This window comes from Carcharodon carcharias, chromosome 4 (assembly GCF_017639515.1).
Source record: "Carcharodon carcharias isolate sCarCar2 chromosome 4, sCarCar2.pri, whole genome shotgun sequence".
In the NCBI taxonomy this organism is placed as follows: Eukaryota; Metazoa; Chordata; class Chondrichthyes; order Lamniformes; family Lamnidae; genus Carcharodon; species Carcharodon carcharias.
In genome coordinates, this window is record NC_054470.1 from 49812061 (window position 1) to 49830011 (window position 17951).

The 17951-nt window shown below is 41.0% G+C and overlaps 1 protein-coding gene across 5 annotated transcripts in view; it reads left to right on the forward strand.

The window, feature by feature from the left end:
- kank1a (KN motif and ankyrin repeat domains 1a) overlaps positions 1 to 6136 on the forward strand; it is a 230304-nt gene extending 224168 nt beyond the window's left edge. For all 5 annotated transcript variants that reach the window (XM_041186282.1, XM_041186281.1, XM_041186280.1 and 2 more), the window contains 3 exons: positions 242 to 442; positions 4374 to 4472; positions 5158 to 6136. In XM_041186282.1, the coding sequence (XP_041042216.1) occupies positions 242 to 442; positions 4374 to 4472; positions 5158 to 5220 (363 nt within the window). In that variant the 3' untranslated portion in view covers positions 5221 to 6136. The remainder of the gene's footprint in view (positions 1 to 241; positions 443 to 4373; positions 4473 to 5157) is intronic.
- The last annotated feature ends 11815 nt before the right edge of the window (positions 6137 to 17951 follow it).

The window sequence follows — 17951 nt, forward strand, 5'->3', positions numbered from 1 at the left end:
ACTCTAGTTTTCTCAGTCTCCTTATTGTGAAATATTTAGCTCCACATAAATTTCCCAAGGAGACGTAACTAAGATGAAAATCACATGAATTCTTGATCTACCATGCCATGCTGAAGTTGTTGGAACTCGAACGTACTGTTGTAGTATCGTTTTCTTGTACTTTTTTTATACATTTTCTGACATGGAACCAATTCTTTCAGTCTGTTACATAAGCTCTGTCATTGTGTATTTTATGGTTTAGGCTGGTCAGACGGCGCTGATGCTTGCAGTGAGCCATGGTCGGATGGACATGGTGAAAGCGCTGCTTCTCTGTGGTGCTGATGTCAATATCCAGGATGACGAAGGCTCTACAGCTCTGATGTGTGCAAGTGAGCACGGGCATGTGGAGATAGTTAAGCTCCTGCTGGCCCAACCTGGATGTGATTCCACTTTAGCTGACAGTGTAAGTTGCCTTTAAGACATTTTATTGCAGGGTGTAAATGTTTGTCTTGTTATGGTTGTTTATACTGAACTATCTCTATATGTTGTATGTACCATCTTCCTCTCTGGAAATATTAATTTAATTACTAAATATGGTTGCACAGAATAGTTTATACTCTGTATCCTCAGATAGAGGATAGCTAATGAATCTGCACTATTTCGCAACCAGTCACTGATTAATGTTGGAAAATGGTATGAGTGTTTGAATTGTGGAAAATCAGATTACTGTTGTTATTGTCAATGGTGCTGTTCGTGCAGGAAAAACAGAGTAAATATCAGCAGTATCAATGTATTTTTAATTCCCTGCCTGCGCAGAAACCATATTAATCTCTCCCCCCCATCATTGAGGCCACTCACACCTGCTGCAGCTCGAGGGTTTCAGTTACTTTATGAACCAGTCCAGCTATGCACCAAATAAAACAATCAAATCCACCACGGTTGTGGAACACATCTTGTTAGCATTCTTGACAAAACATTCATGAATGAGGAATGGGTGTTTGTAATATGTTGATGTTGAATTAGAAGGTTAAGGGATAATCTTGAATTAGCAAACCAACAGATAAATTAATGTAAAAGCAAAATACTGTGGATGCTGGAAATCTGATGAAAGACAGAAAATACTGAAGTACTCAGCAGGACTGGCAGCATCTGTGGAGAGCATGGAAATCTGATGAAAGACAGAAAATACTGAAATACTCAGCAGGACTGGCAGCATCTGTGGAGAGCAGAACAGTGTGATGACTTTTCATCAGAAATTAATGTGTTCATTAGCAGGACATTGCTGGGGCTGTAGCTCAGGTGGTGCATTTGGCCTCTGCACCACTGGGCCTGAGGAGGTTGGGGGAAATCTGCTAGTATTCCTGTATTGTATTACTGTGTTGTGCTTATTGACTTTGGATAAGGATAGGATCAGGATCAGTTGTGATGCCCTCTATTGGTGAATAGTTCATTGGAAGTCACTGGGTAAGCTGTCACACAGAATATTCATTTGGGTGAGATACTGGAAAGCTTTCATCACCCACAAAACTGCAGATATTGCAAGTCATTGTTTTTAGATTGAGGGGAGAAATTTATGGGTAGTAGTAAAGGACGACAATGTGAATTAGATACATTCTGAAAATCACCCAAGAAAATAGCAGCAACCTTTTTTAACCAAAATTTGCACCAAAAGAAAACACAATCCTTATGACTTGAAAAATAAAATGTTGGATATTGGCAAATTTACAATGCTAAAGCGAAATGCTCTGAAACCTATTGCTAAAAATACTATGCAGAACTGCTCTTTAGGAGCTTTGAAAGTCTGTGCCTCCTGTACCTTACATTGCCCATGTTTGCCCTTGAACTTGCCAGAGAAAGGACTAGCTGAATGGAGACTTTGTGCTGCCTGAGATTAGAGGATGAGATCAACTACATCAGATCACTTGGGTAGCGTAGGCAGATATCTAAAGTCAATTTGTCGTGCCACCACTGTAACTGTAAGAATTGTAGGCAATCAAAAGGGACAGGCAATAATAGTTAAAACAGGGTCCTAATGAATAATTATCATCTGGTAAGTTGACTTTTTCCTTCATGGCATAATCTGCAGCCTGATTGTTCCCCACAGGGAGAGAGTGAACATTTCAGGAGAGTCATAGTGAGCTTAAACAGAGGCTCGAGAGCTAAGCTGCAGCCCAGTGTCAAAGCCGAGAAGCCCATTAACGTGTGGAAATTTCCATGCTGAAAAGTTTTGGGGGAATTGGAGTGAGGAAGAGGGGAAAGGAAGAGAATACAATACCTTGCCAACAAAATATTGAGAAATATTATTTACTAAAATTAGTGGTATTAATATCTTGTGAATAATATGACTTTTATGAATGAGGAAGAAAAACCATTCAGCCAATTTTAATTGATCTACATATCCCTACATTTCATTCCTTGCTGCACCTATATATTTCTTAAATAATTTCAGGGTTTTTGCCTTTTCCTAGATGCCCATTCCAAATACTGATGACTCTAAGAAGAACCACCTGATAATTGGCTCTTAGCTTGAAACTTTCTGCCCATTTGCCCTATTTCCATTTTTTATTTTACAGTAGTCGTCTGTGTTAACTTTTTTCCATGCCATTTATGAACTTGTCTATCACCCCTCAGAGACTTCTGTTCCTAGTTGAAAGATTAAAAGTACCACAGTAAATATATTTTTTAAATCACAAAATATTAGGAAATGCTTCTGTAAAGAATTCATACTTTAAACACACCAGTAACCTGTATGAAGACCTTAGATCTTGTAAAACTGATATCTAAGTGAGACTAGTTCCATGAGGAAGTGTAAGTTTCTGTGTCTCATTATTCAACTATACACAGCCTGTCCAAACTTAAACTTAATTTCTTGGTGAGGGATAACATCAAGCTTTTTCTTTGCCAGGTTCAGATGGAGTTCGATTCTTTAATAAATGTTTGGAATTAGTGGGAAAAGAATGGTTTACGTTTTTTTCACCATTCTGGTGAGAGAATTTGCACTATTCTGAGGCAGCTACTTTGTGCTTGTGGAATTTTAATAAATGTGTCTGGTGTGGTTAGTGTAATTGATAGATTATGACCGAGTGCACAACACTGGTTCACTTTTATTTTACATCCACCCACAGTGGTGGTGCAATTCCTGACTAGGCCAAGGTCCCACAACATATTTCATTTCTATTGTATGTAGCCTTAAGTAACTCTGTGGTATATTATGTTATATTAGTTGTGGTAGATCTGCTTTCTTTACATAAATGCACTAAGATTTAGCCATGTAAATTGCTAGTCTCAGCCAACGTTTTTGGAGATTTTAAAATCCTGGTGGTTCACAGACTTTTGAGCCATTTGCAGTCTGTTAACAATAGCATGGGACAGCCCAGTTTGGATATGCAGCCAACGGCTTCTCAACAATGGGTAACAAATACTCACATTGATCAAAAACTGAAGTTTGTAAATAGAGTCTTAAAGAAAATTTGTGACAATCTGGAGATGTTGAAACCCACCCCCCCCCAAAAAAATAGTTCCCGTCTGGTCCCCCTCAGTAAATGGTTTGCCAATGTTTCCATGTACTTTGGTTTCACTGTTCTTAACATCATTATGATATAAAGTAAGGGAAATTATTAACGTAACTGCTGGCAATTGGCAAGAATTGCTTTCAAAACAATTTTTTAAATTCATTCATGAGATGTGGGTATTGCTGGCTAGACCAGCATTTATTGCCCATCCCTAATTTCTTCAGAAGGTGGTGGTGAGCTGCCTTTTTGAACCGCTGCGGTCCATGTGGTGTAGGTACACCTACAGTGAAGGAACAGTGATATATTTCCAAAGCAGGATGGTGAGTGGCTTGGAGGGGAACTTCTAGGTGGTGGTGTTCCCATGTGTCTGCTGCCCCTGTCCTTCTAGATGGTATTGATTGTCAGTTTGGAAGGCACTGTCTAAGGAGCCTTAGTGAGTTTTTAAATGCGTCATGTAGATAGTACACATGCTGTCACTGTTTGTCGGTGGTGAAGGGAGTGAATGTTTGTCAACAGGGTGCCAGTCAAGCAGGCTCCTGGACGGTGTCAAGCTTCTTAAGTGTTGTTGGAGCTGCACTCATCCAGCAAATTGGAGAATTGTGCCTTGTAACTGGTGGACAGGCTTTGGGATTAGTTACTTGCCACAGGATTTTTAGCCTCTGGTCTGCTCTTGTAGCCACAGTATTTATATGGCTGGTCCAGTTCAGTTTCTGGTCAATGATAATCTCCCAGGATGATGATCATGGGGGATTCAGCGATGGTAATGCCATTGAATTTCGAGGGGCGATGTTTAGATTCCATGCTGATTTTCAAATATATAAGTGTATGACCGACCATTCTAGATTCATTAAGAAAATGAACATAATTCTCTCTTTTGCTCAGGATGGAAGCACAGCATTGTCTATTGCTCTCGAGGCTGGTCATAAAGATATAGGAGTCTTACTTTATGCTCATGTAAACTTCTCCAAAGCTCCGTCACCGGTACGTACATGTTTTTCTTTTAAATTAACAATATGATTTCATCTAGAACTTAAATGATCTGTAGATGCATATCCTTCAGTTAAAAATGATGCCTGGCTTCACTGTTAAATCGCAGTGGAAAGCATGAATATGTATTTTCCCATAGTTTTACTGTAGCTGAGGTATTTAGTTAAAACTTTTCTCTTCCTCATCAATAACAAACACAGCTGCATTTGAGGGCAATGCTACTAAATGTATGAGCAGCTCAGCCTAACTAACTGCCTTTCATTCCATCAGTCTTGTGATGGAAATGGCTGAGTTCATGTTCTCTGTAACTAGATAGAGAGGCAGTAACCCTCCATTTGCGGAATACTGGGCATAACCCTATGTCAGTTAGTTGGAGTTTCAACATCTTGTCCTACTGCACAATTTCAATATTTATTTCATTGTGGATTATTCTAGCCAGTCCAGTGCATATTACAAAGTATGTTCTGCATTTAATACTGTACTCAATGGGAAACTACTACTTTATGCTAAATATCTTAAAAGGATAAAATTTAAGTACTTTATTAACTTGGAGGATGAAATGAAACTTATAGATGTATTTAAAAATTTCAAAGATTGACTATACGATTGTTCAATTCATCTTTTTCACTGAAAACACAGTGTAGTTTTCAATGTCTTAAATCTCTATTTGACTTTTTAGGGTACACCCAGGCTAGGAAGAAAAACCTCTCCAAGCCCAACCAGACGAAGCAAATTTGATTGATTCCTACCTGCCATTGACCCAGTCCTTTTACTAAGCTGCTATGTATCCCTGTTAATATTGACAGATACTGAATGTAAATGTGTGCCTGAGCTCACCAGCAAAAACTTTTTTAGCAATAGTACAAAAAGGTAGCTCTGCCAATCTACTGACCAGCAACTAAACTGGAAAGTGTTGCGGAGGCTGGCCTTGTAATGTCTTCATTATACACTCAGCATCATTGTTGCCTCAACAAAGCTGCTTGTAGCAAGCTTTATTAGTCTTTATTTTAAATTACCCTTTTGTCTCTTTGGTTTTAGTCCACAATGAACACACAACACATGGCTATTTAGCTTTCTCATTTAATTGCATTCATTGTTAGTTGTAAACTATATTTTGTCTGTATAAACTTTCATTAAAACAAGTGTCATGATATTAATGGCATTATTTTAAATCACTGCATTGTATTTATAATATTTGGAAATATACATTTGAGTTGGTTACATTAAAATTTAAGAGGCATGAGGGATGGCCCTTGTTTGGGTTTCCTTCATTTACAGAAAGTTATGTAACTTTTATATTTCAAACAAAATCATTTGTATCTGTTAAAAATTGAGTCATACAGTATTTTCAAACTATTTTATACATACCCTAATAAAAATGAATTTACATGAAGAATAGAATAATTTACTATTGAACATAGATTTTTAATTCTTTTAGAAATTGTTTACATCATTGTATCTAATTTGGTTTTAGTGACATTTGAGATATTATTTGTATATCATCCTGTCCTTCAATTAAAGCCCTGTATATGGTTTTCTGTGCATATTTATGAAGACGGCAATCTTGTCACATTTAAATTTTGTCATGTGTGTATTTAAATGTTTGAAGTGCCTTAGATCCTTGCCATATTTTCAGAATAAAAGCTACATTATGCTAATTCTGTGTTTGCTTCTACTATTAATGCCATGTTAAAATTCATACCAGAAATCTGTTTAAATATTGGCCTGGATTATTTGCCTGTTTTATGGACAGAAATGGGGAGTGGAGGACTGGCAGCAATTCCCCATTGATCCAAAACCCCATTCAGGTTTTCCTTGAGCTGCAACCTTCAGCACCTGTAAATCTGGCTTGATTTAGGCAGCAATGCGCAAGATTGAATTTTCTACCTGTAGTGCCTGTTGTCTATCTTTGCTGATGCCCAGAATAAGAACAACATTGATAATTGCTGAGCATTAGAACTAGTAGCCAACATTTGAGTTTAGTGCCACAGGGCTCGTTCCTAGTGTGTTTGGGAGCGGGTGAGGGTTAAAACCAGAGAAATTAACAATGCATCCAGTAGCTGGCTCCAACTTGTCAACTTCTGCATTTCACTGTGTGCAAACAAACCTCTTGGGAGATGCAGGTAGCTAATTAACATGTTAATTGCTCTATTAGAGCAATGTTGACATGATATTTCTACTTCAACTGTGAGTCCGTGGGCTTCCTGGAGCTCCCCAGTGAAAGTAAGGTGAGAACACAATGGTAATTAAGGGAGCTGAAGATGTATCAGGGGGATATGCCAATAAGTGCTCAACACTAGAAATTGCTTCCTTTCCTGTTTTTGGGAAAGGGTTTGTTCTTAGTACTTGTGCCAAGAGGTTATTTTGTATACTTTGGAGTTGTCACCTACACTTTGAAAATTTGGAGATGTGATCCATCAGATTAGCATAGATGCCACTTCGGCTGTTTTATATTGGACCTCAGCTGAGGACACTGACCAATAATGGGATGTTGTTCACAAATATCTAACTCCAAAGTAGTGAGCAACAGCTCACAGGAAACCGTACATGGCATACAGGGTCTATAGGCAGAGGATAAGTTTCCTCAACATATCTGACCATTAGGATGTTGTGTGAGGCTGTAGCAGGCATTTATGGTCTGCTAGAATAAGAATTGCCAAATGGACCTGGTGGCCATACTTTAACAGTGACTTTCCTCCGTTTTTTGCCTGTGCATCCTTTCAGGGCTCTGTCAGAGACACTTGTAGGATCTCTGTCGGCAGCCCACGATGTTATAAGACAGGTGACGATTGACTTATTTGCCAGGACTACTAATTATGTCAATTTTACTTGGGATGATGTCAGTCAGAATGAGCAGACATTTGGGTTTGTTGCTGTAGCTAGCTTCCCACAGTGCAAGGCACTATTGACTGCACATGTGGCAATTAAGGCACCCATAAATGACCCACTAGTGTTTGGTCAACTACAAGGGCATCCATTCCAATATGCACATTATGTGCAATCACAAGAAGATGTTTAATGCAGGTCTGTGCAAGATTCCTGGGTGGCTGCCATGATGCTTTAGTCCTATAAGCAGTCGATCCTCTTGATCTCTTCACCCTTCGAAGCAGTTACTTATTGGATGTTTGGAGACAGGGATATCCACTTAATGTGGCTGATGACACTCTTGGGCAACCCAACTAATGGTGTCCAGGAGTGATGCAATGAATGCCATAAGACAACCAGATGTGTCATTGCATAAGCCATTGGCATATCAAACATGTGCTTCAAATGCCTGGACAGATCTCGATGCACACTTCAGTATAGGAAAAGCAGGATGGGCACGGTCTGCTGTGCCCTAGACAACATTATCCATCAGCAAGGTTTGGACCTGCAGGAGCAATAAGGCATAGAGCCATGGGGGATTCCAAGAAGGAGGAAGATGACGAGGCACAGATGATGTGTTCCCTCATTATTACAGGGTTCACTTAGGTTTCAATAATGCACCAAATCTTAACAACCACATGCAAAAGGCACATTTGTCTGCCCAACCCACCTGGCTCCAGAAACACAAGTACACAGGGGAAAACTATGTGCTCCTCCTTCCCTGGAGGAGCTAGCCTGGAGACCTGGGGGTCTCCTAGAGCCGATGGTTGGCAATTGAGATTAGCAGCCTGGAGCAGTTGATACCTTCTGCTCCTCCAAAGTCCATCTCCAGACCTGAGTAGAGCACTATCAGGAAACTGCGGCCAGTCGATGACTTGTCTCGCTTTTCCAGGCAAATGACCAGGTGAGTGTAGGTGATGAGGTTCTTCCTTTCCCAGAGGGTGCATTGCTCCAGGTGCCCTCTGCCAGATTACCTAGAGCCTGCAGGGTCAAGTACTCTGTGGTGACCTTCAACCTGTGCTAGGGAGCTCAAAGATGGGTCAAGGAGTTGCTGTTGATCAAGTGGCACAGAGATCTATCCTCTGGGACAAACCCACCAGCCCGTCCCAGGAGGACACGGCCTGCTCTTGCATTTGGGAAAAATACAATGAGCAGGGAAACCATCCGCCAGGAAGCACCCTAACTGTTATTTCTTTTTATTCATCCAATGAAAGAATAATGAATTCAAAATATCAATGAGGAAGAAAATGGTTCATTGTTTGCATTAGACCTTAAATTCACCAATAAACTATTTCTCCTGCATCCTCGCCAGCGATGTCACCCATAGAGCTGATATGTACCATGGCTTTCCGTGATGTCACTTCTGCCGATGTCTTCTGGAATATGTTCAACCAGAGTTGGCAACTCTATGCAGAACAACAACTTCAAGTTCATAGGCCTTGGTACCATTAAGTAATCTTTGAGATATGATGGTTGTTATTGGAGCTCAGTGTGTCATTTTCTCTAAGAAATGACTCAATGTACATATGTTTGTTGTTTATGCAGGTTTAATTTGAAATAGAGTCTTTAGTTTTCCAAAGGAGAAAAGATGTGGAGTTCAATTAATCAATGCTTGACTGTGTGTGTCTGCTGACCGTTCTTTGTTCTCTCCTATTACTCAAGCCTAGGTGTGCTCACAGAGTGAACCAGAAACTAAACTGAGAAAAGAAGCTGTAAGCATGAGAGAGCAGACATATTAGAAGCACTTGTAAATAAAACTCTTGTTTAGAATGTAAAGAAAACTAAACTTACCTCATTGAGAGCGGAGGTCGGGAACTTCAACTCCTGACGGACCTTGAAGCTATTGTACGTGCGCAGACTGGGAGCGGGCTGCACATACACAGTTCTGCACTTTTTGAGCCCAGCGTGCCTGTGCAGGAAGAAAAACTCTGGAAACCTGGGTCAGGTGACCGGGAGCAGAGTGCCATGGAAGACTAGAGTCCCAGACAGGGGACAGGGTGGGGTTGCAAAAGAAGGGTTCCAGAGAGAGGATAGGGAAAAAGGTTACAATTTGGTTAAAAAGAGAGGAACAGAGAAACATGCTTCAAACAGGAAAAGGGCTGTGGGGAGCAGACTTTAAGTGAAGAAGGGAGCAGAAGATTGGTGACTCCATTTTGCAGGCAGCAGTTGTGTTTTGCTCAGAACAGCCAAAGAACTTAAGTTGTGCTTGTGAGTTGGCGCTTGAGTGCATACTCACGAATTTGGGAGAACAGAATCTCGAGAGACTAGATTGAAACCCTGTGAGATGGGTCGATGTTGATGCTGTCCAAGTCGGAGCGACCTTTGAAGAGAATTCTCAGGTTAGATTTTCGATGGTGAAGACCGGGAGCCCTTGTGAGAGAGACAGAATTTCAGTGAGGGATTGGTTGACTCAGTGTTTATTGACATTTGGATGGGTTGTTGAGAAATCTGTGGACTCTGTCTTGGTCACATCTGTCATTTATTGTGCAGTGAGGTGTTTAACCACTGCCTATTGATTCACATGTACTTTATATTAACCCTGAATGTTAGAGTATAAGATAAATATTGTAAATTGTTTTATCTTTCCGACCTTGTTTAGTAAAGTTCATTTTTGTTTGTTCAAAATCCGTGGAATCTGCTGGCTTTATTCACTTAATAAGTGTCTTGAATCTCAAACTTTGTCTGCTTTAAAGTAACCGGATCTTAACAAAAACTTGAGGTTCTGGCCTAGGATCATAACAAGGCCTAGAAACTGATGTCATCTCTGCATACCTCCCAGGCATAAAACACAACATTCATCATAGGAGACAGTCTTGGTGCTTCCCTTTGTCAAAAGGAAGTTTTCTACAGTTGCACATGATAACCAATTGCAAATATGTCAATACAGGACCCCCATTTCCAAAATGCTATTACTCCCTGAATGAGTTTCACTTATTTGATTGTTCAGCTTGTTAGTGAGCAAAAACATTTCACATTCCAATATTTGGTGCTCAGGTGACTGTCATGGTTCCTGCTTCATTCTTAGCCCTAAATCTTCTATGCTCTTTTCGTTCCCTATGTTTGTAATCTCCTCCTGCATTCAATTCTCCAAGTTCTCAGCTAGCCCCGATTTCCATCATCCTACCATTAGCAGCCATGTCTTAAATCGCCTCCGATCTAAGCTCTAGAATTCTCACCCGTGCTTGTCTATCTTTCCTCCTTTTAGACTCCTTTAAATCTAGCTCTTTGACCAGTGATATTGGTCACATCCTAAATTCACTTTAGTGTCAGGTTTTGAAGCACCTTGGGCTAGTTTTGAATGTTAAAGATGCTGTAATTAACGCAAATTATTGTGGTTGTCATCAGAATTGTCATAGAATAGATCATTAGCACTTAAAATATTATTTGACTACAGGGCATGATTTTGATATTTACAGCTGGAAGGAAATTTGGAAGTGCAATGAATAATGGGGAAGGTACGAATAGACTTCAAGAAAGGCTGATGATATATAGATGAACTTCAATACAGAAAAGTTTGAGGTGATACATTTTGGCAGGAGAAATGTGGGGAGGTGATACATGCTAAATGGTACCATTTTAAAGGGGATGCAAGAATGGAAAGATGCTGGGGTGATTGTGCACAAATCTATGAAGGTGGGCAGACAGGCTAACAAAGCAATTAATGAAGCATAAGGGGTCCTGGGCTTTATAATTAGAGGCACAGAATAGAAAAGCCATGAAGTTACATTAAACCCATATGCTAAATTCCAGCCCAAGCTGGAGTATCATGTCCAATCTAGGCACCACACTTTAGGAAGGACATGAAAGCTTTGGAGCAGGTACAGAAGAGATTTGCTAGAATGGTTCCAGGGATACAGTGATGTAGACAGACAGGAAAATCTGGCCTCTTCCCTTTAGAGCAGAGGCGGCTTGATTGGTCTTCAAAAATCATGAAATGCTTACTTCAGGTAGAGTAAATAAAGAGAAACTGTTTCCAATGGCTGATGGGTGGACAAGAGGGCACTGATTTAAGGTGATTGGCAAAAGAACCAGAGGTGACATAAGGAAAAACATTTTTACACAACTGGTGGATAAGATTTGTAATGCACTCCCAGAATGCCATTGAATCCAAGTCCACCAGCCAATCATCAAAAGGGAATTGGATAAATACTTGAAGAGGGAAACAAACTGCAGGAATGTGTGGAAGCATGGGAGAGTGAGACTAACTGGATTGCTCTTCAACAGAACGAGCGCAGATCCAATGGGCTGAATGGCTTCCTTCTGTGTTGTACTATTCTATGATCCTATAATACTTTAGGTGCTTATCAAGTCCAGAGGCACACTTCACGACACTCCTACCAACCTGTCTCTTATTGTAGTACTATGCTATTTGCTTCATAATTTAGCATTTCCAAGATTCTGATGCCTGATCAGGAGAAGGAGGGGGAATCAGCACAAGTTCAGTGATATCAACACTGCTTTAGGAAGACAAAGCCCAAAAGAGCACTTTCCCAGATCTCCATTTGCAGCCACAGATCACCCCATAAACCTTTTACTAAGTTTCACCTGTGGCCATTATATATTGTAGTTGCCTTGTCGCTCCATTTAAAGAAACAATTCATTAACTTCTCCACCACATATGAATCATGCTTGAACCTTACTTCAGTTTTCCCATGCATTTATATTCCTGAAATTTACAAGAAAAAAGTTAGTTGGAAACACTTGACTAAATGGCAAAAATAACAAGCTAATTTTGAGCTCTGGCTTTATTTTGCCTCCAGTTTCAGAAATGTCATATTATGTAGTGAGTGTTGTTTACTCGAACAAAATTGTAAGCTAGATTAATGTTTGAGACACATGAAAGGCAAAAAAATATAATTTAATTGTTTCTGTGGAAAATTTATCGCATTGTAATTTTTGGATCTGTACACATTATTAACAACTTGCAGAAAGCATACAGTGCAAACATACATAAAGTGGAAACACTCATCACCTCATTTTACTGTGGAATTCTATTGTTGAACACTTCCTGCACTAATTATAAACTCCCATTCTCTGTTGGCCTCATTGCTTCTGCCAAAATAACAGAGAGCAAAAATTCATACAAAAAGATTTGTTTCACTAGTACCTCACTACATAATTTTTGGCTTAAATGTTTTCTCCTCTACTAATTTACCACTCCCTCTGTCTTTCCTTTCACTACAGTTGAGTGATTTATTAGGTGCACTTGGCAAATGCTGCCTGTGGTACCACCTCTTAGTTAACTTGTCAGGAACTGCACTGAATAGTACAGGAAATCCTTCCTCCTCACCTAAAATAGGTATACCAAAACTTTTAAGTCAGAAGGTTATGGCTTCAAGTCCCTGTCCATAGACACAAGCACAAAATCTAGACAGATCTTCCTCTATTAAGGGACACTTGCAGAGAAATTTAAAAATGAATTAAACAACTACTGTATTTTATTGTGTACTAGAGCATTTTAATTTATTTTTAAACTCCTCAAAAGTTTTCATTATTGTGATCTATGCAATTTCAAACATGGGGCTGAATCTTCCGGTTGGCGTGCGGGGGTGGGCCCGACACACCGACGGATAAAAGGACACGCGATGATGTCGAGTGTGTGTCCCGTGTAATCGCGCTTCACTTCAATATGCACGCTGGAGGTGGCAGCGTGCCCGCTGAACTGCCAACGTCCTATTAAGGCCATTAAAAAAAATGAATGCTGCCCGTCCAACCTTAAGGTCAGTGGACAGGCGAAGAGCCCAAGCAGCCTCCGCGTTTTTCAAGAAATCTCATCCACGGGCGGGATGAGGTAACCTAAAGCTTTTATAAAATAGATAAATAAATTTTACTAACTTCACAAACATGGCCCAGCTCATGTGACACTGTCACATGAGGGGACATGTTTATATAAATTTTCACTTCATTTATTACAAAGTTTTCTCCGTGCCTCAGGGAGATTTCTGCGCTCTTTTGCGTGCAGGCCCCTACTCCCCCTCCTCCCCCCACCCACACAGGTAGCACTAAGCGCTATCAGCCGTGTGTTACACTGGGCGGCCCTAATTGGCCCGCCCACGTAAAATGGCGGCACGCAGCCAATCGCAGGTGGCCATCGGCTCTGTGCCTGCCCCCGCTCAGCCCGCCTGCCATAGGAAAAATTATCCCCATGATGTTACAGTCCTGTACAAATAGAAAAATGCATGTGATAAAAAAACCGATTCATGCCCAACATATGTACCACATTGGAGAAGTATGGTCTTCCCTTTGACTTTGCATCATTGCAGATAATTCCTTTCTACTACTGCTCATCTGTTGTGTGTCTTCAAATGGGAGTGCAATCCAATTCGCACAAAGCATTATCGATTCCAATGTGGGACATCATAGGGCGTCATTTGTTGATGCAGGGCTTACTGCTGCATGTTCATTCCTGTGCTGGTGGCAATCTGGGGCAGAACCTTCGGGCGGGTGTCCTGACATCACCGCTCGTCACTTAGGTTTTCAGTTTGGCAGGCACACAGCCGAGTCGGCTGTGTGCCCACCGAACTGCCAAAGCCTATTAAGGCCTGTTAAAAAGCAATTAAGGCCATCTGCTGAGTTGCCCGTCCAACCTTAAGGTTGGCGGGCAGGCAAAGAGCCCAAGCAGCCTTCGCATTTTTCATGGAACCTCACCTACGGGCGGGATGAGGTTTCACAAGTGATTTAAAATTTTCAGAAAAATTTTTATTAAAATTAATGCACATGTCCCAGCTCATGTGATAGTTTCACATGAGGGAGCATGTCACTTAAAAAATTTTCAACACTTTATTAAACTGTTTAAACTTAAAACTAATCTCCCTGAGGCACAGAGATTTCTGCACTCTTTCATGAGTGAAAAAGCACACTCCTGACTCAGGCAACCCCCACCACCCCCAGCCCGCTCAGGGAGTGCACAGCGCTTCCGGGCATGCGTCACGCTGGATGGGCCGATCGGGGGTGCCGAATGGCTTTGTGCCCACCTGTGCCCACCCGCGCACAACCCCCTCCCCACCGACGGGGAGAAAATTCTCCCCCTGAAGTTCTTCAGATTTTCATGCTCCAGCGTGAAGACTTAGGCACCAAGTGCTTCCGTCATGTGTAGACTCTTCCCAGTTGTTGAAATCAATCTGGCGTGAAATGAAGACTCGCCTGCACGAATCCTTGTATCTATGTTCTGGTCACCCAACAGGATCTAATTGCACTATCAAGCTCTTCATTGAATGCTGCAGTACTTCTGTGTTGGGGACTCAATGCTGCCAATGGATCCCAATGATCTTTCTCAAGTAACGCAAATGAAATTAATTAAATCTGTGTTCCTGCTTCTGATATGTAGCCCAAGTTTCAACACAATGCAGTAGTCTACTTACTATGCAGGTATTAAAGATTTTCAGTAAGTGGCAATTGGGAGTTTGGGGTTTGTCCAGTCTCTTACCTGAAGCTTTCCAAAGACCACAGCAGCACTATCAACGTGAGCTGATGTCTCCACATTAAGCTTCATTTCACTTGAGACTATTGACCCCAGGTAGCTGAATTTATCTACAGTTTTCAATTCATCATTGTTTAGTTGCAGCTCTGCTTTGGGCTAACCACCTTGAATCATTGTCACTGCCATTGGAGGCTCATTGTGATCCCAAATTCCTCTGCAGCAGTTGAGAAGGGACTTGAATTGACTGCAGGCATGACAGCTGAATGTGTCACAAAAGCTGAATGTGTCACAAAAGCTGCATCATCAGCACACAGGAGTTCACATTTCAGAACGTCTCACTTTGGTCTTTGATCTCAATCTGGACAGGTTGAACAGCCTAGCTGATCTTGAGGATAGTAAAGCTCCTTCGTATTCAAGAGGCCAGAGAAGAGGGTGCCCAACAATGTTGGTTCAAGAACACAACCCTTATTTTACTCCAGTCAGTATTGGGAACAAGTCAGGTGCCATCCCATTTTAAATGATTTTTCCTTTCATTTCACAGTAGGAAGATTTCAGGATCTAGTTTTTTGCAGAAGGGAGAACAGACCATCTCTGCTAATCAGATCACAGGCATTGGTTAGATCTACATAAGCACCATGTAATGGCTTCTGCTGTTCTCTGTACTTTTGTTGATATTGTCTCAGGGTGAAAATCATGTCTAGCATGTTGAACAACCAGCTCTGAACCCACATTGGCTCTCTGGATAGACATCATTGGCAAGTTTTTGTAGGCGACTGCATGCTTTGCGGACAAAGAACTTTCCATTGTTATGATCCCAGCTGAGATTACACCTGGACAAGCCTGATCCCAGAGTGGAAACCAGCTTGATAGATCCTAACTTTTATTTCTGGAGAGTAGCTACTGAGCAGATCACTGGAGTCAGCTAATGAACTTTAAAAAAAAAATAAAACATTTATTAAACAAGAAAAAATGGACTATATTACAATATTCCTTCACCCACAACTATACCTTTACAGATATGTACAGATTTGTAAGGATAACACAAGTTACAAACGCTATCTTATATTCTAATGCCCACAGTAAGTACATAGTCCATGTACCAATAGACATCCTGTGGTCAGGCAAGTCACACTCTGAAACCAAGCGACAGATGCCACCTCAACCAAATGCTATGGATCTCTCCCATCAACTCCCCGCAGGTGCTTGTCACACTGTGTGCCAAACAGTCTTGCTGCACTCCATCTTTCACACAAAGGTGAAATCTCCAATCTCCACTCTCCAAGACCTCACCTTGGAATCTTCTCCCAAACCAATGCTTTTTCTCAGACACCTTCCACAAAGGTTCACCTCCAGGACTTTGAACTCTCTTTCCGATGTTCCTCTCCTCGGGTCACCACCTGCATTCAAGCTGTCTTCCATGCACTGTCTCTCATCTACTCAGCCAACAACAGTACCACTGCTTCACATGTCCATAGCAAATAGTTACAGACCTTCAGTTGCCGCTTTGGACCTACTTGCCTCTTGTAAGCTGTTTTTGCTTTAAATCTGCTTCCTGCAGCTTTTGTTGCTTTAAATCTGAAGCTTAGAGCCTTTCTCTCTGCTCTTCACTCTCAACTTCATTAACAGGACCTTTTCCAGGTTCCTGATATTCCTTTGACTAGAAGGTCTGCTTGGGACTTTCCCCTGTTCCACTCCCCTGGATTATTGGGTTTTTTTCTTTAGCTAGGGACTGACTATCTGTGTCCTTTGCTCCAGTCTCTCCCGGCAGCTAGTTTCAACCAACTTTAGCTTAGGACTAGCTATCTGTCTCTGCTAGGCTGCTTCCTTGGCAGCTGTCTTCAAAACCAGCTGAACTCTAACAGCATCCAAAACAAACTGCTGTTTCTAGCTTTTCTCTGTGTGTCTGTGAGGTACCTGCCTCTCTGGGCCCCTGTTGCTTGGCAACAGCACTGTTTTTCTACTCTTGTGTTTGCTTAACAACTTAAGTCATAAAACTCTCATTAGAAATGCAGGCACCTTTTAAAAGTGAAACTAAAACTCAATTTACCCTCTCAACGCACAGATACAGAAAAACAAATCAAACTTAAACATTAAAGCTAAAACTCATTCCTAAAACCCACAAATATCAAAATAGCTTACTTATACTAAATCTATTTCCTAACATCATCTATGCACTACAGTGAAATACAATAGTAGTTTTGACTTGTAACCTTTGGTTGCTTATGATTTAGGCATCTCTCATTTCCTGGGGAAATTCTCCTTTTTCCATTTGCCAATGATAAGCAAGAACAGTTCATGATGCAGAGTAGGGCCTCTCAGCTTATAGAGTTCTGGCAATCCATCAGCACTAGGCACTTGACCAAATGACATGTTTTAAGCACTGCTGTAACATCTTCCATCATGATGGCATAGGGGGTTGGGGGGAGGGTGCATGGTGTATCTAGTTCTCCTTTAGCTGTTGGTCACACAATAACAGTGCTTCTTCATGTACTGCATATTGTACGGATCCAGCTATTGCTCTACCCAAGAGCCCATAATACTTTCATTGGAAGTGATGGTTTCTCCTGTTGTCATGCATAGTGGAGTGAATCTGGTGAGAATAGGGCCCATCGCCTCTTTAAGTCTGGCAAATATTCCACATGTATCAATATTTTCAGCATGATGGGCTGAATGGCCTCCTTCTGTGCTGTAACAATTCTGTGATGTCTGGATATGTTGACAAATATCAAACTAGTATTTTCTCATAATGGTCTCGTCAGATGTTATGGGATTCTCTTCTCATTTGCAATTTGTTTGCATTGCTAGTGACATCCAGGTTCTGCACACTTGCCTTCCTCTTTGCTTCAATAATTGTAGCTAAGTCAGTTTCATGAGCTTTGAACCAGTCACCATCATTCCTTTTGCTTCCATCAGGGACGTCTCTTGCTGTTGCATATATAGTATCCTGAAATATTGCCCACTCCTCTTCTGGACACTGAGCATCATTGTAATGGACTTTTCAGCAAAGGCGTCAGCTGATGTTTACTGAAATTTTCTTCTCTTTTGCCTATTCCTGAAAAGTTTCACCTTTTTCCTTGATGGGCTTAATGTTTGTGCTTTCTTTTCTTTTTGAATGAGACGGAACACCTAAAATGGCTAAGAACATGATCAGTTTCACAATCGGAACTCTGCATATATCTGACAATCTG